At 42.1% G+C, this 23,465-nt stretch overlaps 2 protein-coding genes across 4 annotated transcripts in view; both read left to right on the top strand.

Annotated features, from left to right (window-relative positions):
• LOC141017074 (receptor-type tyrosine-protein phosphatase S-like) overlaps positions 1-6,443 on the top strand; it is a 56,687-nt gene extending 50,244 nt beyond the window's left edge. The window contains exons 29-36 of the mRNA XM_073491692.1: positions 151-305; positions 1,742-2,027; positions 2,564-2,742; positions 3,141-3,267; positions 3,374-3,499; positions 4,153-4,307; positions 4,753-4,888; positions 5,815-6,443. Coding sequence (XP_073347793.1) covers positions 151-305; positions 1,742-2,027; positions 2,564-2,742; positions 3,141-3,267; positions 3,374-3,499; positions 4,153-4,307; positions 4,753-4,888; positions 5,815-5,883 — 1,233 coding nt within the window. The 3' untranslated portion in view covers positions 5,884-6,443. The remainder of the gene's footprint in view (positions 1-150; positions 306-1,741; positions 2,028-2,563; positions 2,743-3,140; positions 3,268-3,373; positions 3,500-4,152; positions 4,308-4,752; positions 4,889-5,814) is intronic.
• Positions 6,444-13,813: 7,370 nt separating this feature from the next.
• LOC141016903 (uncharacterized) lies at positions 13,814-23,454 on the top strand. 3 transcript variants are annotated; one of them, XM_073491483.1, is made up of 13 exons: positions 13,814-13,962; positions 14,855-14,998; positions 15,089-15,146; positions 15,928-16,000; positions 16,234-16,337; positions 16,527-16,616; positions 17,655-17,726; positions 17,827-17,880; positions 18,002-18,101; positions 18,225-18,281; positions 18,390-18,489; positions 19,864-19,974; positions 21,608-23,454. In XM_073491483.1, the coding sequence occupies exons 1-13, from the start codon at positions 13,889-13,891 to the stop codon at positions 21,621-21,623; spliced, it is 1,053 nt and encodes a 350-aa protein (XP_073347584.1). In that variant the 5' UTR covers positions 13,814-13,888; the 3' UTR covers positions 21,624-23,454. The 3 variants fall into 3 exon arrangements, with proteins under 3 accessions (XP_073347584.1, XP_073347583.1, XP_073347586.1); XM_073491482.1 differs by having other exon boundaries at positions 17,999-18,101; XM_073491485.1 differs by lacking the exon at positions 21,608-23,454 and having other exon boundaries at positions 17,999-18,101; positions 19,864-19,978.
• The last annotated feature ends 11 nt before the right edge of the window (positions 23,455-23,465 follow it).

The following is a 23,465-nucleotide window of genomic DNA, read 5'->3' as shown; positions in this document are numbered from 1 at the left end:
CATGTCAGAGAAGCTGCACTCAAACAAATCGACAAACGTGTCACTTCCCTTTGACTACCTAATAGGTTTTGTCTTGTAACATTTAATAATGCAGCAGGGACACAGCGTACGCATGCACACGAACAATAATCTCCTGTCTTGTCACATCAGAGTGGCAACAGCGAACGGAGAGAAGTGCGTCAGTTCCAGTTTACAGCCTGGCCGGATCACGGCGTGCCGGAGTATCCCACCCCCTTCCTCAACTTCCTCCGCAGGGTCAAAGCCTGCAACCCTCCGGACGCCGGACCTATCATCGCTCACTGCAGGTACAGTACACACAGCCAAGTTTATCTTAAAGGGGTTGTTTGAGACTTGGGGATTTGCCTTCTTGCCGAGAGTTTTATTTATTTTTCACAGCTAGACTAGTTTTGACCAAAGGGTAATAAAATACATCTATCAGCATGAAATTGCATATCACATCGTATTTGTTATATCTGCTCCATGGATGTGTTGGAAGCTGATCGTTTAGTTTATGTTGGCGGACTTCATTCCTAAACTAATCTTAGATACTGTTGCTCTCTGTTAGTCAAGCGGAGAAAGGCACTGAGGCGAGGCACTCGAGACTGGCATAAAGTCACATCCTTTGGATGCTAGTAGTTTGGCTGGTTGTAATAACTTCTTGCAGTCTCCATTTGTTGGCCGACTCCATGAAGTCTCCACGTCCAAACAAGAAATAGTCCAGCACATACAGTATGTGGAAGCAGAAAAGGGTCATTAATATTTGGAGCTTCTGAAATGATGTTCACAAATAATTTCACAGCCTGATTTTATAATGGCTGACTTTACTGAATGGTCAGTGGGCAACGTGTTGATTGGCCGATCAGATAAGGTGTAAAATCAGGGTCAAAATATGTGCTTGTAACCCTTTAGCTTTTGGCTTTTAGCTTTTAACTTCAGCGTTGCATACACAGATACACAGTTGAAAATATTCCTGCATAAATTGTAATCACACATACAACATAAACTATTTCTACAGCTGCGAATCGTTGCCACACATTGAATTTAATTGGTTATTTATCAATTTATTTTATTTCTTCTTTTACAATTTTTCACATTCGGATACAGGAATTCATTTTAACACCTCCACACAAACAAACAAACAAACAAACAACTGCAATTAAATGTGCAAACCATTTCACAAGCTCAAAAATATTAATGACCCTTATTTGCCTCCATACACAAACTGAAGCCCCTGGATAATCCTAACTTGTTCTTTTTGCATTATGGATATTAATGAGTCAGCTTTAGAAGAGCTGCAGGGTGGATTTATAAATGTTTTAATCTTTTGTTTCTAGTCTTTATGCTAAGCTAAACTAACTGACTGCTGGCTACAGCTTCATATACGATGCACAAACCTGGAGGTGGTGACAGTCTTCTTATTAAACTCTCTTCAAGAAAGTAAACAAGACTGTTTCCCCAAATCTTGAATAATTCAATAATTCAACATTATGTAACTTTCTTTTTTTTTTTACCTGAAAATAACAGCTTCAACATCATGCTGATGGTACAGTGTCTTGTAATAGGGTGAATGGTTTCTCTGTCACTTGTTTCTGCACAGGATCACAGCGTTACACACATGTTTACTTCAAGATGCAAGTTTTCAACACACAAAAAATGCCGATTTCTACATAACATTGCTTCAAAAGAAATGTCAAAAATAAAATCCTCCCTAACATCCAAATCATTTGTCTCCCTCTGTCAGTGCTGGTGTCGGTCGCACCGGCTGTTTCATCGTCATCGACGCCATGCTGGAACGCATTCGACACGAGCGCACCGTGGACATCTACGGTCACGTGACGCTGATGCGCTCACAGAGGAACTACATGGTGCAGACGGAGGACCAGTACAGCTTCATCCACGAGGCCCTGCTGGAGGCTGTGGCCTGCGGGAACACTGAGGTGGCCGCCAGGAGTCTGTACTCGTACATGCAGAAGCTGTCCAAGGTGGAGAGCGGGGAGCACGTCACCGGCATGGAGCTGGAGTTTAAGGTAGGGGGGAGGGCTGGAGTCGATATGCTGTCTGACGTACAACAGTGCTTCTGACAGTTTAGTTTGTGGCTCCTTGAAGTGAAGTCATGTCTACTTATCACAGGAAGAAATGATGGAATGTAACTGTATACATTTACTCAAGCGAGTATGAGTTGTGAGCTGTTCAACATGAGATTGTTTCTCTCTTCTAAAATTGCTCCCTTGAATAACATTAGGAGGCCTGAAGATGTAAACGTGCCCATGAAGAAAAACATAAAAAATTAAAGAAAAGCCCAAAAAAATTAACAGTACAGCTAATTAACAAAATAAACCAAGAAAAATTAATCCTATCATCTCACAACCCCTCAGATTTATTTTGCAAACCCCCCAAGCTAGAAACAACGAGAGTCTAGAATAGAGCAGCCTTGTACGTTAGCTACCAAGACAAATAATCCTGAATAATCCCTCAGTCTTACATATAAAATCTATTTTTTAATATATTTATTTTTTATGATAATATACTTTATTTATACATTTTTCTCTCGCCATCCATTCAGCGACTGGCTAATACCAAAGCCCACACGTCCCGGTTTGTCACAGCCAACCTGCCTTGCAACAAATTCAAGAACCGACTGGTGAACATCATGCCCTATGAAACCACCCGCGTCTGCCTCCAGCCAATCAGAGGCCTGGAGGGCTCCGACTACATCAACGCCAGCTACATAGACGGATACAGGTATGTTTTCATCCCGTAAACGCTAATATGACCCGACCTCCTCGTCCTCTTATGACGGCTTGACGAGTGAATGGATCGGATAGGTTTTCACCACAGTGCTCTCACCTGTCACGTCCTGTCAGATCTGTCCTTACTGTATACATGTTCCTGCTATTTGTCTCGCTGCACGGCACTCGCTCCGGACCCCGCCCCCCCCCACCCCATCGGAGGGGACGCACGCTGAATCGCGTCTGATGATTCAGGCATTCAGAGTGTTTGTACACACATGTTTTGACTGTTCCTCTTCTTGCTTGAGGCCTGACCCCCTTTTCAGTCTGATGCTTGACAGAGGAAGAAACAAGGAGGAGGAGGTGGCGTCTTCTTAATGTGTGTGTGTGTGTGTGTGTGTGTGTGTGTAGGCAGCAGAGAGGCTACATTGCCACCCAGGGTCCACTGGCGGAGACTACTGAGGACTTCTGGAGGATGCTGTGGGAACACAACTCCACTATAGTGGTCATGCTCACTAAACTGAGAGAAATGGGACGGGTAGGGACAAATTATATAAACACACGCGAGTGCTACAAATAACATAACATTTCTACCTTGTACACAATGTCATCAATACCTTTTTTTGTCTGTTCTGCTCTATCAGGAGAAGTGTCACCAGTACTGGCCCGCTGAGCGCTCTGCCAGGTACCAGTACTTCGTGGTCGACCCCATGGCTGAGTACAACATGCCTCAGTACATCCTCCGGGAGTTCAAAGTTACGGACGCCAGGGTGGGTTGACGCCGTCTGTGTGTTTAAAGACTTGTTTTCGTGTTGTATGTTGTATTCAAACAGCAGTGTAACATCGCACTCCTTGACTTTTCGTGCTCTATTCCCGATCCGTCGGCGCTGTCAGAAGGCAGCTGTGCAAAGCATGTCCTATCGACCTGTGGTGTGTCGGTCAGCGTGTGTTTTGTACGTGAATGTGTGCGCCACAACAGGTTAGCATCTATCGACAAGCAGCCCTAAATTACTCATTCAACCGTGCTGTCTCCAGAATACCTTGACAGACATTACGTGTGTGTGTGCACCTCTTCTTGTGCACATATGTGCCAGTTACAGATAACTCCAGTCAGGCCTGTCCCGGGCTGACGCCACATTGACAACTGCTGTATTGATCTCCATTAAAGGGGAGTCAGAGAGGCTGTGCAGAAAGAAAAGATGTAATTGCCTACTGAGTGGCTGACAATAGCAAGACACACTGACGTTACAGCCTGAAGTTAACCACAGCCGCTGATCCAGGGTCAGATAACAGTAATCATTAGATGGAGGGGAGGATGTTGCCTGGCAGAGTCTCACCCCTCGGTCAATACAGCAAGACGAAGCTCTTTTTGAAAATCATCACCTCACGTAAACAGTAACTACACGTTTCCTCGTTCCTTCAGGACGGCCAATCGCGGACAGTGCGTCAGTTCCAGTTCACTGATTGGCCAGAGCAAGGTGTGCCCAAATCTGGGGAGGGCTTCATCGATTTCATCGGCCAGGTGCACAAAACCAAGGAGCAGTTCGGCCAGGATGGACCAATCAGCGTTCACTGCAGGTGAGCATCTTGATGGCAGCTCATGATGGAACTATTCATTGCTAATTTCATCTGCTACAAGGAACTTTCTTCTTCGTGTTGATTCTGGCGGCCCCTGTGGACAAAGCGAACCAGAGAGTCTCCTCAATTCATCCTCAACACTAAAAAAAGTTTAAATTTTATGACTCATCCGAACAGGAAAAGTTTGAATCTGACCCGGTGCAGCCATTAAGAACTGTAATAACTCTGAAGAAATAGCCAATCTATTCGCTGATGGTCTTGTTTGCTAATGTAGGTCATATTTAAGGATCAGTATTAAATTTAGAGTGTTTCATAACCAGTTAAAAGTTCCTTGTAGTCCATTTAAAAGTACATTTATTTGCATATTTGCCAGATTTTAGCGCATTGTTGTCCCCGCTGCGGCACACTGTAAACTCTGGTTAATTGTTTCCCTTCGTGGCTGCAGTGCTGGCGTGGGGCGGACAGGTGTCTTCATCACTCTGAGTATTGTCCTGGAGAGGATGCGCTACGAAGGGGCGGTGGACATCTTCCAGACTGTCAAAATGCTGCGCACACAGAGACCAGCCATGGTGCAGACTGAGGTAAACACTGAACAGCAGGCGGGACTAATTGATTCATTAAGCACAGCAGATACAGCACAGTATGCTCCTGCTTAAGGCTATATTTTTTTATGTTTTTATCGTCTATATTTGACTGATCGTAAATATTTTAAACTGTTTGATTTCCTTAAAGGGACAGTTCACCCCAAAATCAGAAATACATATTTTTCCTCTTTCCTGTAGTGCCATTTATCCACCAAGATTGTTTTGGTGTGGGTTGCAGCGTTTTGTAGAGACGTCTGCAACTCTAGATCACAGATCAGCCAAAGGAGGCCGTTATTAACGATAACATCCCATCTTGTAACGAGCACACGGCACAAGCCTCTCGTCCATGAGTAGATTGCTTCCTTCTGCTCAGTGATACAGCTGGTAGAAAGAAAACGGCTCCTAACCGATGACACAAACACCATAAACATCTAACCAGGTCATGATTTCTGGAAAGAGACATTGCTGCTGAGTTTTCTCAGATACATTTTGTTGGTTCTTTGAGCACCACAAGTGATCTAGAGACATTACATTAATGAGACCTCCACAGCTGATATCTCCAAAAAGTGGCAAAACAATCTAGATGAATAATAGCACCACAGGTAAGAGGAAACCAACTGATTTATGCACTGAGAGGCAGAAAACAAACACAGTACCACCTAAAACCTTCCAGGATATGTAGCTTTAACTTCTGTTTTTTGGGAGATGACAATAGTCTTCATCATACTAGATATTTGGCCATTTATATGATGCAATTTCTTTTCCACCTTTTATATTTCATGTGCTCTTTTTATTGTGCATTCCTCAATATCATTATTCCTATGTGACAATTGAATGTTTAAAAAAATGAGACTGTATTTGCGTGAGCTGCTCAATTCAACATTTTTATTGATTTTCGTCTCCATCCTCTGTTTCCCGCCCAGGACGAGTACCAGTTCTGCTACCAGGCTGCTCTGGAGTACCTGGGTAGCTTTGACCACTATGCAACGTAAGTGAAGAGACGACCATCCATCCATCTTTCTGCTTCGAGGTCCACGAACAAAAAAAACCAACAAGCGAAAAACAAGAGAAAGACGGCCAGAAACAACGAGAACATTGAACCTTTATTCTTTTTTCCGGGAGCGAGACTCAAAGATGAATTCAACACCGACGACGACGACGACGACGACGACGACAACAACAAGGACAAAAAGCGACAACAACAACAAAAACAAGCAACAAGAAATCTGTGTCTAACAGCAGCCACACTCATCAGGAGGAGCTGGTGGGTGTGGAGACTGTCCATGTGTAATCCATATAACTTACCTCAGTGTTCCAGTGTGAAGGACGTATAATACATGTGTGTTGTGGTCAGCTATCTCCAATATGAACCAGTGAAATACAAACGGCTTCTGAACAGGAATTATGATACTATATGTGTATAAAAAAACAAAAAGAAAAAAAAACACAAAGAGCCTGGATATTTGCTGCACCCTAAATGGGCTTTTTATCCTCAACTTTGTATCTATTGGTTTGGTGTACTAAGGGGTTACAAAGTGCAAAAGGTGAACATTTCTATGTGTCCGTGAGTCTGCTTCGAAGGTGTCTCCTGCTGCCACAGGTAGTCCTGATTCTAGTTTTAAAGCAGACGACTAGGTTGCGCCTCAGTGCGGACTCATCACCACCGAGGACTGTTGGAGAAGCTTTGTGGATGCTCATTTACCCGACACACAGTGCCAAGAGAAACCATACAGCGTGAACTGCGGCCTACGAGCAGAGCCAGCATAACATAGAGTCAGACCAGAGACCCTTTTAAAACGCACTGGCCGAGGATCAGTTCACGCTCCCCGATCGCGTCCTCCTCGCTGTGTAACAGCTGGCCTCTGAACAGTGATTAGAGCCCGTCATATCCTCAACTGGGCTGAGATTTGTAGTCCAGTGCATTCTTCAGTCGACAAAGCTTGCTTGCTATTTGCTGTGGTCCGTGTTCATCCTCCAGCTCAGCTCCTCTTGATGTCAGCCCCATTGTGTCAGTTCAGCAGTGGCTTACTGAAAGAGATTGCTAATGACAGAATTCTTTCGCAGCTCTCAGTCCATTTTTCTGCCGTTATTTTTTGTGTGTTTTTACTGTACGTCTTTGCCTTATGCTGACTTATTTCTTGTGTTTTTAACATGCTGCTTAATGTTCACGCGTTGTGTGCTAAACTTTTATTGTCATACAGTATCTTAAACTGAGGATGAAAGTTGTTTCCTGACCATCTTCCTCCTCTGAAGCTTACCTACTTGAATTGCACCACTTTGCAGTTAAATCACTTTGATATTTTACTGTTTAAAGCCACTGAAAGGTGACGAGAGAAATCCCAGAAACATCCAGCGCGAGTGGTGAATTTCCACTTTCAGCAGTCCTCTCCCCCCTCCTCACCCAGACTGTCCCACCTCCATATGAATTTCTCTCTGTTCCTGAGTCACACTGTACAGAAGCATCCCAACCCAACCAAACGACGTCCCCCTGCCTCCGTCTCCTCCAGTACAACCGCACAAGCCCTCGATATCGATATATATCTTTTCTTGATTTGACATATAATCATAATTGGTCCCCCATGTGGTGATTTGAAGAGCACAGCGATGTTCCAGTGTATCAGACGTCTCGGGCGGTCTCACCGATTTTTTGTACATACTGTCTATCATTGGAGTCCTATACAGTACAGTTACATACGTCTGAGCACAAGATATAACGTGGGATTGGATGTGATGTAGTTCTTATCGTCGCAAAAAAAAAAAAGCCTTATTGTTATCGTTCACTTTGTCATATTTATTTCGTATGATTTTTTTAAGATATTTATTATTCTATTTTGTTACTTTTTACGTATGTTTTTCATTTATTTATTTGGGATATCTAGCAAACTATAACCAATAAGATGTTGTTTACTTGTTTCTTTGGCGAGCCAACGTTAAAGTATGATATTGTCGCTGTTTGTTTTGTTTTTTATTTTATTTTGAATGGTCAGTTTTGGTGCTTTTTTATTTGCTTTATTATTATAAAGTATGCCCTCTGTGTAGGGTGCTATTTGATACTGATTACTGATGTCCGACTAGATAGCTAGAGATGTACATTAGAGGCAGACCTAGTTTAAGTTTACATCGATGCCCTCTCCCTCACGTTGACCTCCCTGTGCGATCATAAGCAGCAGAGGTATGATCCACCCCACCGTGATAGGTTCAAGGGCATCAGAGAAATTAGATATATAGAGCAGACTTGCGGGTGAAAACCTCAGACAAGCTGTTGGTATTTAGTTTGCTGGAAAGCACATGGTAGCAAGTGTATTTTTGACAGAGAACGGGTGAGGAATCACCCCCCGCTACACACACAAACACACACGCACACACACACACTCAAAAAAGCTATTGTTTAAAACCTGAAATTATTCTGATATGAAATTTATGTGTGGTCCAGAAGTCTTGACAGTGTGTGACATATATGAAATATGTTATTCCTTGGATTTCTAATGATTATTGTGTCAAGAGAAATATAAGAGGCACACACATGAAACGTAATATGAAATGTGTCGAGGGCCAGCTCTAATGACGCCATCCCCCTCACATATGTACCTGTTCTTTCCTTTCAAACCATGGATGTAGATATTGTATCTTGACTTTGTATTAAAAGCAGGATGATTGGATATACAGCACAACGAGCTGCTTGGTTCTTGTGGCTTTTTTTTTTTTTTGTTTTGTTTGTTTGTTACTCACTCCTCGTCCACTAGATGGGACCAAAGTGGCTCTTAAATGTCTGTCACTGCACCTACTGTCACAAAATTACACATAATTGATTCAACTTTGACCTTCTTGTCTCCCACCAGATGCACAAAGCATCTCCCGTCTTGCAGCTGGTTTTCAAGGTGAAATTCAGTTCTGCTTCAACTTCAGCTTTAGAATTACACTTACACAGGACGGAGACATGTGGTATCGACGCAGTGTGGCCCAAATAAACAAAGTTCCCTCAAGAAAGATGTGGGCAGCCAAGAAAACAAAATAGGGCTTAAATAGACCAGAGTTTCTGGCTGACAATCTCAGTAATTCAGTGAGCGATTCAAAATGGGTCAGGGACAGATTCAGACTGAGGGTGAGAGCCACCGGTGTGCCATTTCCCACCTCTCTTAAGCCTTTCAATCAGGGTGTCGTCACACCCTGATTGGCTGGGAGGGAAACACCCCAGGCTGCTTCCACTCCTCAATCAGGAGTCAGTCTCCCCACCTGTGCACAGGTGATCTGAATCCCCTGCAATCAGCCATGAGGAAAATCAGCCCAAACTAAGAAAAATACCAAGTCAAACAACTGGACTGCTACAGCAGGAGATGCGAAAGGATTAAAAAACTCTGCATTGACAAGTAGAATACCTCCACCAAGGTCCAACAGTCCAATTTAATCCAATATCAAACTCGATAGCCGTGTATCAAGTTTAATTTTAACCATAATTTAAGCTCACCAGATCTAGGATTCATAGACTCATAGATACCAGCCACCTTAATACACCTGATTGTTTTCATCACTGTGCATTATTCCCTGAGGAATTAACGAAAGTGCTGGAAAAATGCCCGATCTCGCAATGTCGAATACAGTGAGAGAAAACATCCTGGATCCATCCCTTTCATCTGGATCCACACCAAAAGTTAATAGGATCAATTCTGGGCTGAGACCCATCATCCATCCAAGTTTAGTGGAAATCTGTTGGGTTGTTTTTGTGTAATCCTGCTGAAAAACCAACCAACAAACAAACAAACACACACACACGGGTGAAAACAAATAATATTCTTCCTGGCGAATAAAAAAAATATACAAAAGATTTTTGGTTTAGTCTGCTTACATTTGACAAGATTATACGGCTGTTATGAGGCGTATTTGTTTGGTATCCAGGCATTTCTGTCGCCTATAATTAGTGCCATGTCTGATAAATTGTTTCGCAGTCATAATGACGACTTGGATGTTGGAGACTTACTCCAATAACTCCAATACGACCTGAACTACAGCATCAAAGCCGACAAGAAATATAAATTAGCTACCTTTAGCATTTAACCACTTCCTAGCCGACATACATGTTTGATAGTGTTACACAATACCCTAGGAAAAGCGTAAATGATTCTCAAATATCAGCGCACGTCCCGGACACATTTATTTAAGCCTACAAGTGAAACAGTCAAATAATAATGTAAGCGAGGAGCTAAGGCGATATCAAGCGTGTTGTTTTACCTTGAAGTATGGCCTCCCGGTTTCTTTTACCACGCATCATCTTTTCAGGAAGTGTTGAAATGATAATGATTTGTCACATTCACCTCGTTTTATCAAGTTCATTGGAGCGTCCCACCCTGAACGTGATGTCAGAGTAAAATGGCCGCCGTGTGAATATGGTCGTTGGTTAGATTGATGGACAGGAAGTAGCTGTTTGAAGGTAGGCTAGGCTAACACAACCAGCTAATTGGCCACCACAACAACCTAATTTTTGCCCTTCAGCTTTTGTCCTGATAAAATAAATCAGTATGTATTAATTAATGAGTTTTGTAGGTGATTTTTCTTTAAACGTTTGTAGGGAAATGAACACATGATTACAGGAACGAGGAAGGAATTATTTTGCGTTTGTCTACCGTTTCCTTGAGCCATTAACATTCTTTCGGCTGCTCGAGTTACGCTCACGATCAGGAGATGAAGAGGAATGTTGCTCCTTATGTCAGATCGGTGACCACAGTGTTTATTTTGAGCACAGCAGGACACACACCCATATATGAAGAGATAAAGCCAGCGGTAATAATGAAACTCAGCACAGCTCTGTTCAGTGTTTTGCCTGTGTAAAGTTCACCTACAGACACATCGTCCTCACTGTTTCTCAATCCGTCTGTTGGTATGAAGGACAGCTGCCACCTGAACGGTAGCCTGCTGTGTCCCTTACCACTGAAGACAGGTTGTGATTGGCTCATCCTTTAACCGGCTACTTCCCCGAAAACCTCTCAGAAAGCCAGCCAGCCGCCCCATTGGTCTGTAATGTTTTCTAGTAATAAGAGGAAAACAGAAAAAAAGAAGAAAAAGGGGATGTGAGGAATGAATTGTTCTGTCCATCCGCTGAACGCTTGAGATGTGTTGAGACAGGCCCGGTAACTTTACACCTCCAACTGTCACTAGAGGGTTCATTCACAATGAAACCGATCTCACCCACTTGTATAAGGAAGCGTTAGTTTTTAATGCAGGTTGCTGTGTTCTCACCGCACACGAAGATAAGTCAAGCGTGACCCTGAACTGCTGTTGCTCCGAACAAACAATAGATCCTGTTTATCTGCTGTGAGATCAGAATGTGCATTATGAGAAGTTACTGTAAATTCACCCACACACAGTAACTCTGCAGCTCGGTTTAATCATTTAACCCAGCCCGTCCCTGTACAGTTATATTGACTACTAATACTTATCAATACATAAATGAATATGCCATTAAATGCAACAAAATAATATTGAAAATAAATGTTAAGCATCTGTATTAATGCATACACGTATAAAAAGTGAAATAAATTCACAGTTCTGTTTTTATTTGTAGCTGGATTTTATTTACTTTTCTATTCATTTATTTATTATTTCATTTGTTTACTGTTCATGTAATTTTCCATTTTATGTAATAATTCATTCATTTTTAGATTTTTTTATTTAACTATTTCTGGATTGTTTTCCCTTTGCACAAAGTGATGTATTTATGTATTGCCTTTTTACGTTTCCTCATGCATTTCAGTTTCATTATGCGATTTGATTTGATTTGATTTTGGCAGTTTCAGTCCTGAACAGAGTCAAACACAGAACTGTGAGCTGCTCACGGAGACAAAGCTGGAGGAGATGTGAGGAGGGAGCGTGAAGAGAGAGCCAACATCTGGACTGACACCAATCATGTGACCACCTGTGGTGTGACGGTGCGAGCAGCTGGATGTGAAAGTTGCTGAAGCCCAGTGGTTTCCACAACTTCAAAACAAAGAGAGACTGATGGTGATGCTTCTGTACTGCATAGTGTGGTTCTGCTTGAGGAATACATACAGTGATCGCAAAGCATTACGTAGAGAAAGTGTAATCTTGTATTTTACTAAACTAAAGGACCAAAATGATTAGATTTGGTGTTACATTCAGTCTGTTTGTGGGCCTTTAACACAAGCGATCGCTCTGTTTCTTCTGTATATCCTCCAGCCGAACCAAACTGTAACGGCCACATTGTTTTCCAAAGGATTCAAAAGTTGTATTTGTCACGTGCTTAAATAATATGTGCAGTAAAATGAAGAGTGGTGTACACATGAGGCTGTGCTAAAAGACTTGTGTGCAGCATTGTTATTAAAACATGTCTATATATAACAATACATATCCATTGTGAATATCTGAAGTGGTTTCAGTGCTAGTTTTCTGCAGTATGGATGCAGCAGTATCAGCTTGTATGTCCAAAGGCTACTCGACAAACGCACCGCTGCAGTGCCCACATACAGTACGCCTGCCTCCTCCCACTCTCCTGACTGGAGTCAGAGCTACATGCAAAGTGCAATATGTAAGAATTGTAGCTGAAAACATTCAAAACTAAACAAAAACTGTTCAGCAGAATGTGAAGAAATAACAGTTTTGTCATTATGACGTCTTTGTATTGCATTGAGGAGATATCTACTTAAATTAGCTCGCCACTAGCCTTGGTCTGTCCCGGTCAAAGGTCCTGAGCTAGCGGTGTAAACGCTAACACTTAGCCATGCAGCTAACGGCGGGACCGTTAGCTGCATGGCTAAATGAGCTAACTGACTAACAGCAGCTATAGTTAGCAGCAGTTTGCATTTACTTGGGTGATATGCTGCCCCTATTTGACAGATGGCCAACCTTTAACTTAGATGCTATTATTATTATTATTATTATTATTATTATTATTATTATTATTATTATTATTATATCATGCATGAAGCTATGCCAGCATGGGCTTACAAGACACCGTTCGTACTGTATAAGCATGCATACACATGAAAAGTGAAACAGCTTTGACAGTCAGATCTTCAGATCTTCATCGTCTGTGCCGGAGAAGTCAAGCGCTGATAAAATAGTTCTTGTGATCCGGCTGTTGAGACAAATATTTGATCATCTGAGTTCTGTCGAGCCATTTCGTGGAAAATGCTCTCTGAAATCATCAAAGTCTGTGCAGAAACTACAAAAGGAAAATGAGACTCACTTCTCTTAAATCACACAGCTCACACAGTCTGTCGTCCTCCTCAGGATTGTAAGCTGTTGATGTCTGAGTGGAAGAGACTCACAATTCTCTCTCTATATATATATATGACCTTGTGTCTCTGCTAAGTCAACTGTATTGCATAATATTTTTCTCTTATTGTATTTCTGTTTGACAGGTAGCATGTTGATCGTGTCACAACACACCACTGTGCATGTACACAAGTCATAATAAGTCATTAGCAAAGTAAGTAGCACCGATTTCAGTGCGCTCGGCTCAATATCAAGCAGAAAAACACGCTTTTCTTCTCCAGTCGTGCCTGTAATTTTTTATTATGTCTTTTAGAAATGTAAATATTTTTATTAAAAACTGTCGTGTCATGATATCTATCTGTCCTGCATCAGTCAGTCTGATGGCTATCTGTGAGGGCTGGGCAGGTTACCCAGCAGGAGACATGTCTCAAACACCTGACCGCTGTCCCTGCATACCTGTGTCATACCTTTGTGTGTGTGTGTGTGTGTGTGTGTGTGTGTGTGAACTGTTGCCATGAGGAGCAGAAGCTGTGCAGAGCGTGTGGCCTTCCCACCTGCCTGCCATCACCCATTGGTTCAGTTTGACTGCAGACTCCCTCCTCTCACAGCTGATTGGCTGATTCAACAATAACAAACCAATCCTAAATCCTTTGTTATTTTGTCACCTGCCTCTGAGTAGCTGCAGGAAATCAAGAATCACACACAAGTCGTTTCACTCTGTGGTGTAGTGTCACTCTGCATGTATGAAACTGTGTGAGTCTGTGTGTGTGCATGTGTGTGAGCTGGAAGTGCTTATTTTCCATGATGAACATGAAAAGCAGGAGATTCTCACTTGACAGCGCTGTGTGAGTATAAATACCTTCCTTCCTCTGCTCCTCTCACATCTTTCATCATGTTTAGCTCAAATTAAACAACACTAATCATCATTCACAGCTGAGCAACAGGTGTGATTGATGAAGCCCCTTTAAGCACCAGGTGTGCACACAGTCTTTGTTATGTCGCCAGTGTTTTGTAGCTTGCTGGTTTACAAAAGTGAAACTATTCTCCAGAGGATACCTGCTGCTGTTGCCCAGAGACTGCAGACTAACCACAGGGTCTAATGGGCTGACAGTTAGCCCGAGCAAGGGAGGAAATCAATACAGCTGGTACGCGAGGAGGTTTCTCAAGGAATTTAAAGCCAGATTAACCTTTTTGCCCTCACATATAGGAACTATTCAAACAGACAGGGATATTAGATATTACCTTCAGTCCACAGTGTTGTTAGCGCTGCAGGTTAAAGGTGCACTCTGTAGTTTTGGGGAAGAAATTTCAATCGGGAGAGAGAAAGATCTTCTTTGGCTGATTATTTTATGCCCGAACAAACTAAATAATCAAACTGTCTTTGTTTTCATGACTGAATCAACAAATGGACAACACAGCTTCATGCTGTTTTACTTTCTATATGTGGCGGACCCTGCCACCTTTCTAGTTTCAAACCCCTTTTTAAAAGATACTTTTGTTTAGTTCCTTTACGTAACGAGTTCTTTGTGTCTGTGAATGAACCGGCTAATCTTTGTGGGAAATCTGCATCCGCCGATGAAAACAATGAAAGAGAAGATTGTTGCCAACAATCACAATCCAACACATTGTTTTCTCAGTTTCTTGACTTCGTTGTCGTTATATCCGTCCCACCTGTGTGCGTCATATAAAAAAACCTGATCATGAGTGTGACATTTCGCTCCTGCTTTCTCGGGGCAGCTCTCTGGAGGGAACTGGACCTCTCGGAGGAAGAAGAGGCAGCAGGTTCAGTAGTAAGAAATCAAGAAAGAGTCAGAGTTTGGACGATGCCCGACTGGAGATCCAGGAGCTGAATCACAGCCTCAACTCCAACATGCCCCTCAGGTGATTTAAACTTGAGCCAAGACAAAGACCTGATAACAGCCTTATCTCGTCTGTCTCAGTGTGGTACATTTATCCTGCTTGTGTCCTTAGGAGGCAGACCATCGCGGAGGAGAACCTTGAGCGATCAGACGGGCTCATCAGCAGTCATGTAAGTCCTGCTTCCTGTTCCCTGCAAGTGTTTTAGCACATTTTCTTTGCAGCACAGGGGACATTAATTCAACTGTGATCAATATTTTTTAATAATAATAATAATAATAATAATAATAATGCACCAAATGTATCTGCAGTTCATTGTTTAGCTGTCTGGCTACAACTATACAGTTTTGCCTGATTCTCTCGTGTTGTTTTCGACCACAGCGGGCAGCTTTTTTCAGTGAATAATCTCTAACAACTCTGAACACTACCTGCTGAGCACCAAACACCAGACAGACACAGTTAGCAGCTAGCTTGTGAACAAAGCTGTTTCAACATTCAACAGCTGAAGAGCCAGATATTTAACTCAGGAGCTGGCGGTGGAGAACAAAAACAGAGGCAAAAGAGAGTAAATGTTGGCCAAAAAGAGTTATTGCAGGTTTGAAGGTGAAATACGTCAGAATTTTAGTTGAAAGCATTAAAAATGTAACAAAAAAATCAACACAATGTGAAGAAATAACAGTTTTGACATTTTGTATATTATAACAGAAATATATACTGAAGTTAGCTCGCTAACCAGCTAGCCTGGCCCGTACAGGTTCAAAGCTCCTGTGCCAACGTGTCAACAATACTCCCCCATGAATTCAACAGGTGGCTGTTTCTCACATATTGCACCAAGTGTTGCATTTCAGACAACAGACAGCGAACCTGTTTCCTGTGTGCTACAAATAAAACGTCACTCATCATACCGCTTGTGTACCGTCTTGTGTGAACACTTGAGTATTTTCTCCCTGCAGAGCTTCCTGAAGCACAACAAAACTTTCCACAAACTGTTCCAAGAGATTCCTGAGGCGGAGAACCTGACACAGAGTGAGTGGAGCTCAGGTCCACAGTCTGTTACTCATTCGCTGATATTGATTATGGAGATGACTTCACACATTGTGACCTTTTTTATTCTCTGTTCGATTAAGTGCTGCCTTTTTATTGTTGTGGTCTGTAGGAGCTGAAACACGTCACGGTCGAGTTGACATTGCTCTTTCTTTTATTACCTCACAACCTCAAATTATACCTGTTGTGTTCCTGTGTGTCGATCTGTGTTGCAGCGTTCACCTGTGCCCTGCAGAAGGAGGTCCTCTATCATGGAAAACTCTTTGTGTCCGAGCATCATGTGTGCTTTCACTCGTCTGTGCTGCTGAAAGACACCAAGGTAACACACTTTCTGAGATTTCACTCATGGCTTTTATCCCCTAACATAAAGGCTGACTTCTCGGAGGAACAAGCTTGTTCTTCACTGTGGTTATCCATGTGCAGGCCTCATTGTGATTACATGGCTGTAATTTTCTCCTGAAGGTTTTGAAGGAATCAAAATCAAAAGTATGTTGTCAACACATTGCAGGTGGTGATTCCTGCGTCCAGCGTCATGGAGGTGAAGAAACACAACTCAGCTTTGTCCATGATGTCTGTTCAAACTGCTGATGGAGAGAAGGTCAGACGAATTCTTCTTATTCACTATTTATTTATCTGATTTATTATTCTTGATGTCAAGAAAGGAGATATTTTTACACATATTTTCCTCATTGAACTGAAAAATACCACTTTTTTTTCTTTTTTTTAAATACAACGGTACACCTTCTGAATTCAAGGGCCCCAACCTGTCCTACATGAAGAAGAATCATATGGACTTTCATTGAATAAGACTTTATATTTTTAAATGAGCATCCTAAATATTATACAGTTAGTGAGTAACGCGTATAATCGGCAATAAAAACATAGATTAAAAATGTTCTACGCTGACGATATTAGTGAAAATTATGATTTTAAAAAAAAATAATATTAAACTGATTTCATGAAGCACACAGCTAACCGTCCTCCTGCTGCCAACACTGGGTGAAACTGAGTAACGAGACGTCGCTGGGTGTCTCCGGAGTGAATGTCTGTCCAATATCCAACCTAAAGCTAAATATTGCTACTCAGGTTGATGAAGGCTACAGGATAGGGATCCGAAGACGAGGAGGAGGTTGAGGTTGTCCTCTGTCTCGTCCCGTAATACCACTTTGTACCTCAAGAGGCGAAAGCGAGTTACTGTAGGGCCTAGTCAGTCCAACATGAGAGGATAAAGAAATGGTGCTTCGAGGGCAAGAAACCAAGTGAAGGAAGTAGAAGCAGAACAATAGTTAGCCTAGCATTAGCGTTTTCACTGCTGCCCCTTGCATGTAAACTTACATATAGCACCTTTTTAAACATTCAGTTTAGTAGTAGTGAGTTTTCACCTCCCAGTCACAAGCCTGCTGCTCTAACCCTTAGGACACCACTGCCCCTAATTAATTATTGACTCAGTGTGTTCATTGGTTTTAGTGTTAACCACTAATCAATGAAAAGAAAGATGAGAACTGAGTCAAGAAGAAGAAGGGAAATTGCAGGAATTCAAACTTCCTGCAGTGAAAGGAGCAGATTCTCAAAGCAAATTAACTTCCTCAGCACTGAGCGTGCAGGATTAATAACCTCTTTCTTTTCTCTGTTGTAGCACTCTTTTGTGTCTCTGAGAAACCGTGAGATGTGTTACAAACTCCTCGAAACCGTCTGCTCGCACGCACAGGTAGCTCATTCACCAATCCACACGCGAATAACGAGATCATTTATCAAACAGCCGTTTGCAGCTTAAACTCGTGTTTCTTCTGTGTGTTTGTTTGAAACAGGGCGTGAGCAGCCCACATCTCTCCTCTGCAGAGAACGAGGCAGATCACGACCTGGTAGGTATTGTCATCGAACTCAACCAAAGCAGGAATTTCAGTCATGTTGTTATAGTCGAGATGATAAGGGCGCACAATACGCAACGACAGACTTTAACCTGAAGTATGTCCTTGTCAGCAGGCCTCGAGTTATTCAAGTTTGGAGGACAGCATGGATCGAGATTCAAGCAGACAGAACAGCATTTGTCTTGATAACGGCTTCCCTCTGACATCCAGCGAAGGTGAGAAAACAGAGGGAGGAGTGTGTGGTGGAGTGAGCATCACTGGTTAATATTGTGTTGTTTGGATCATCACCATCAGAACAAGACCACTGAATGCAACAATGTTTATTTGTGTCTTTCCAGGTCCACCAAGATGCAGCTCCAGCCGTCAAAACAGCTTAATAGATACAGAAGCCCTGAGTAAGAGCTCACAGATACACACATACTGTAATATCTACTTATAGTTACCCATAAAGCAAAGAGGAGAGTGCCATCATTTGATAACCAGCTGATTTTTGTCTCTACTAGCTGTATCGTGGATTTGGAGGATCGTTGAGAGGGTCACACCGTTCTTCCTCCTCAGAGAAATTAGGAATCTCAGCCTCCTCTTCTACCTTTACATGTTGATGTGAGTGTTATTGTTTCTCACAGCTGAGGCTCCACCGTCACTGCTTTAATTACATTCACTCAAGTACTTTACTTAAACGTAGTACAAGGAACTTTTAACTGGTTACAAAACGAACTCAATATTTAGAAGCTGAAGGTGTCAGCAGCAGATACTTACGAAACAACTGGTGCAGAACTGAACATGTTACGTTGGCCTAGCTACAGAGCTACATCTCGCTGTTGGCTTATTATTGTGAAGACCTTCTGTAACATTACCAGGGATTGTTGATAACCTCAGCTGTAGCACAACAAAATGATTGTTTTTCACCATCGTCACATTACAGTTATTAAAATTACATAGCCACAAAAAGATGCATTACCTCATCCCTATACATCCCTCTGTAAAAAGGAAGAAAACATTTCAATTTCACTGGTCTCCAAAACAGATGCAGTGCTTTTGTCCACAGGGGCCACCAGAATCAACAAAAAATAAAGGCTCCTTGTACCGAATCACCAGAATAAATGTCTAAAATGTCAGCGTTGGATATTCAGATGAAGTTCATGTTTGGGCCTAAAAGACCTGGTTTAGTTGCTACAAACTTGGCTGGAAATGTCCCGAGGTCTCCTTCAAAACATCCAGTGGTGTCATGATTACAATTGTTGAAGTGCAGTGGTCCCTCTTAAAGAAATATCCAGTGGTTTCACACCTACAGATGTTGAAACACCGTCTTAAACCGCCGCCCGTGGCTTGCCAGCTTTCTTGCCATAAAGATACAACCCAAAAACTACAAGGAAAAAAAAAACAAGAAAAAAAAAACAAGAAAAAATCTTCTCTGCCTCAATCAATTACAAAATTACAAAGCTACAAAACTATACTCACACTTTAATGCATCAGTTATAATAATGCAGTTACTTTTGACCGGAGCTGTAGGCTTTAACTCCAGGATTTTTACTGGTAATGAAGTACTTTTATGTCTCATATCTCAGTAGTAAACATGGATGTTAAACAAGCGCGATGGAGTTTGATTTTGTGAGTTCAGACATTCAAAGAGCACTTAAAGGCCCTATAACACAGTTTGTCTGCTTTTTGTTGAATTCTTCCATGAAACTTTCGGTATGTTGTCTTTCTGGATGGACTGGAATCCGTCAAGGAAATAAAATAATCTAATCCTCGAGTTGTGGAAACATCACACAATGTTCTCTCAGGCTCAACACAGATGCAATTTACTGATATCTTATTGTTAGGACTGTACAGTTTGTACTGATCTGAAACCGTCTGCTAAGCTTTCGATTTGTTCTGTGCAATACTTTCACTTTGTGAGTGAAAGTATGTGAGTGAAGAGTGCATTGTAGTGGGTGAGCGTAAAAGCCAAAGTGTTTATCGTGTGTCTTGTAGGATGGTGGTGCTGCTGCTGGCGTCGGGGTACATCGGCCTGAGGATCGTGGCTCTGGAGGCACAGCTGGACTCTCTGGGAGCGCTGACCGAGCTGTCTCTACGCCACAAAGAGTGAGTGGACACACAAACAAAAGGAAAGGTCGAGGAAAAGGACACAGAAAAGGAAGTGTGTTGGAATAAAACGTCAAGATGGCTCAAACCAGTTTTAGGTGACTTTTAAAACCATTACTTGCAGATCAGATTAGACGTGGGAGTAGTTCTGCAGGTTCATGACGGCAGCGTAGACAAAAGATAAGTGATCACATTCCAGCAGCGTCACACCCAGTTTAAACGTTGACGTGTTGAGATGATGCACCGGTTTGTACGACAGTGTGGCACCACTACTTAAATAGAACTGACTAAGTTTGGAAGCTACCACTACTCCACACTAGAAGTTTACCTACAGCACAGCTGCCAGGGAGAGAAATATAGTTTAACTAAAGCCAAGAGACAAAAACTACATGGTTAAAGAAAATGATAAATTTGGCCTTTCATGGCTCAAAATTGTTTCACTACACAAAAAAATGGCAAAAAAAAGTAATAACTACTTGAATCACGATGGAAATGTGAACGTAGATGAGCCACAAGCCGAGCTACTGCAAGATACAGTTAAACTCAGCCAGTGGGGGCCGAGCTGCCATGAAAGCAGTAAAATCACACATCTGTGGGGGTTGCTAATAAATTACCAACAACCATTATTTTAATCACAATTTAATGCATGTTTCCATGTCATGCATATCACTTACATGAATGATATGAACAGGCTAAAAGAAAATAAGTAGGTACAGTAGTAGCTCCCATGCCACCAAAACAAAAGGCTGCTGCTGACTCCTAACGAAAACCCAACATAGCTGCGATTATAACTTGAACTCTGGTTAAACTACCAGTGTAATTTGATTACATGTTGTTTAGTATGTGGCGGTACTGGCTGCCAGCCCAAACTACATAAAAATATAACCAAAAAACGTGTAAAACTAGGGGAATGCCCAATGTCCGCTACTACAATAAACAAATGCCTCTTCCCGCTACAATGTGCTAAATGTGCTCCTACAAGCCCCAGGAAGATAAAATGGTAAACTGAAGGTGTCTGGGTTTTAAGGGGTTCCCCAAATAATCAAAGTTCCCTTAAGAAAGATGTGGACAGACAAGAAAACAAAATAGGGCCTAAACAGACCAGAGTTTCTGGCTGGCGATCTAAGGGGGAATGAGGTTCTCGGTAATTCAGGGAGCGATTCAGACTGAGGGTGAGAGCCACCGGTGTGCCATTTCCCACCTCTCTTAAGCCTTTCAATCAGGATGTCGTCACACCCTGATTGGCTGGGAGGGAAACTCCCCAAGCTGCTTCCACTCCTCAATCAGGAGTCAGTCTCCCCACCTGTGCACAGGCGATCTGAATCCCCTGCGATCAGACATGAGGAAAATCAGCCCAAACTAAGAAAAATAGCAAGTCAAACAATTGGACTGCTACAAGTGCTCAACACCGCACATAAAATATGATGCACTGAACATGGACATTAAACGAAAAGTAGCTACAGTAGAATTGTGCTTAAATATTAATGCATCTAAATTTAGACTCATTCTGCATAATTGAAAACTTTAGATTTGATACTTTAAATATTTTTTGTCTCTGTGGGTTCTCTCCGGGTATCGGGATCAGTTCCTCCTCCACTGTCTCCTCCTCATGCTGCTTCTTCTTCTTCTGCAGGTTCCAAGAAACGTAGCGAGTGGCAGGACGCCGTGACAAACAAATCCTTGTAGGAACTCTCTGCATCCACTTTATTAAGATTCTGCTCTTCATTGATCTCTGTCTAGACACACTCCCAAAAGCATCTTATCTGCGAGACTCAGCCCATTTGACATGCGATGCACCTTCAGTGAATCATTCTGTCCAAAGCGATGTACAACATTGTGCACTAACAAGTTGACTCACAGTAGAAAATAAGCCTCCTGCGTTAACACCCTGTCTGCAGAGGATGCAGGTCAGCAGTAGGATGCTTTTGGGATGTCTGAACAGGCCTCACGCGGTGAACTACATTGGATGACTGGCTGTGTTGGCAGAGAAACACCAGGACAATATTTCTGTGAGGAGTGCGCTGTTTTTTCTGCTGACGGATCAAAAACTGACACGAAGATCTCCTGCACTGAGCCATATGGAGGCGGCCTGCTGAAGCCATGTTTATTTCCTGGCCGGTGAACAGCTGAGCTCAGCTAGCAGAGGCTGCTGGAGTCCCTGCCATTTTGGATCAACACAACCAGTAACAGTGAGAACACAACCGAGTCGAGCTTGACAAAGAAGCTCTTTGTCGTTGCTTGAGGTTAAGTCATCTGTATGTTATGAAATGAGGGCTCACATTCAGTTAAGTTCACTGCTGGAGGAGTCACGTCAGACTTTTAATGACAACAATCAGCCAGCAGAGGGCAGGGCTGCTACACGAGGCAGAGGCAGGATTTCACTGAGTTCTCTCCAGGCACTGAAATGTCTCAAAATATAAAATGTTATGTAACTTTTGCTGCTTCCTGTTTGTCAAATCAACCCTGTTTATAGACACTGGAGAGTCTGTGACAGCCATGATTGATTTCCATGACTTGAAACCAATTTTAAAGATCAGCCAAACATGGGAACTCATTATCTACTCACCCTCATGCTAATGGATAACAGGGTGAAGTTTCATAGTCGTAACAACTTAAGCAGATAGGTACTTCTTTAAGAATGTAAAATAAACAAACCCAAAATAAATAAAGTGGCTCCATACAGTTCCCCCAGTGTAATCCAAGTCTCCGGAAGCGCCGTGATCCCAAATAGATTTGAAAAGACGTTATTTACACCCTACAGTGGAGATTTTAGCTTTAGAGGTTCAACATGTAAGAATTTTAGTTTAAAACATTCAAAACTTACCTAAAACATCAAAAGAACTGAAGAAACTGCGTTAAAAATCTTCATGTATTGTGTTGCAGAGATATCTTTGTAAGTTAATATGCTAACCAGCTAGCTCTGGCTCGGCCGGTCTCTGAAAATGGAGAGGGGATCGTCTGATAGTAAAGCTCAGGAGTCAGAGTCAGCTAATAGGACCACTAGCTTCATGGTCAACTGAGCAGCAGGTGTAAACAATGTTTTTTCAAATCAATTTGGGATCTTGGAGCTTCCTGAGACTTGGATTATGCCGGTTGAGCTGTATGTTATGGAGTCATTTTACCTCGGCATGGGGGCGAGTAGATAATGACTGGATTTTAATTTTTGGGTGAACTTACTGACTAAACATCCGGAGAGTTCTGTGTATACATTGAAAAGGTACAATAAATAATGTGGTTTTAAAAACTCTGTGGTGATACATAAGTGATTGTATGATTTTTTTATATTATTCAAAACACCAATGTAACTGGTATAACGAGTCATGTCATCCAAATATTATATCTCGAGTCTTTATGTACATATAAATATTGCAATTTTTGTATCACTACCACATCTTGTACCCATTCTTATTATCTTATGCACTGTATAAATGTACAATGACTGTAAAATTGTATATTATAAAAACAATACATTCAGTTTCATATTTTTGTAC

The sequence above is a fragment of the Pagrus major genome, chromosome 21 (genome assembly GCF_040436345.1).
Source record: "Pagrus major chromosome 21, Pma_NU_1.0".
Taxonomy (NCBI): Eukaryota; Metazoa; Chordata; class Actinopteri; order Spariformes; family Sparidae; genus Pagrus; species Pagrus major.
Note: the sequence above shows the minus strand (reverse complement) of the source record. Positions and strands in the feature narration are given on the sequence as shown.

Bases quoted from the DNA above. Each gene is read 5' to 3' on its own strand.
- LOC141016903 (XM_073491482.1), top strand. From the start codon at position 13,889: ATGTGTGTGAGCTGGAAGTGCTTATTTTCCATGATGAACATGAAAAGC. The intron at 18,102-18,224 runs GTGAGAAAACAG...GTGTCTTTCCAG, and splicing joins CCCTCTGACATCCAGCGAAG to GTCCACCAAGATGCAGCTCC. The intron at 18,490-19,863 runs GTGAGTGTTATT...TGTGTCTTGTAG, and splicing joins TTCTACCTTTACATGTTGAT to GATGGTGGTGCTGCTGCTGG.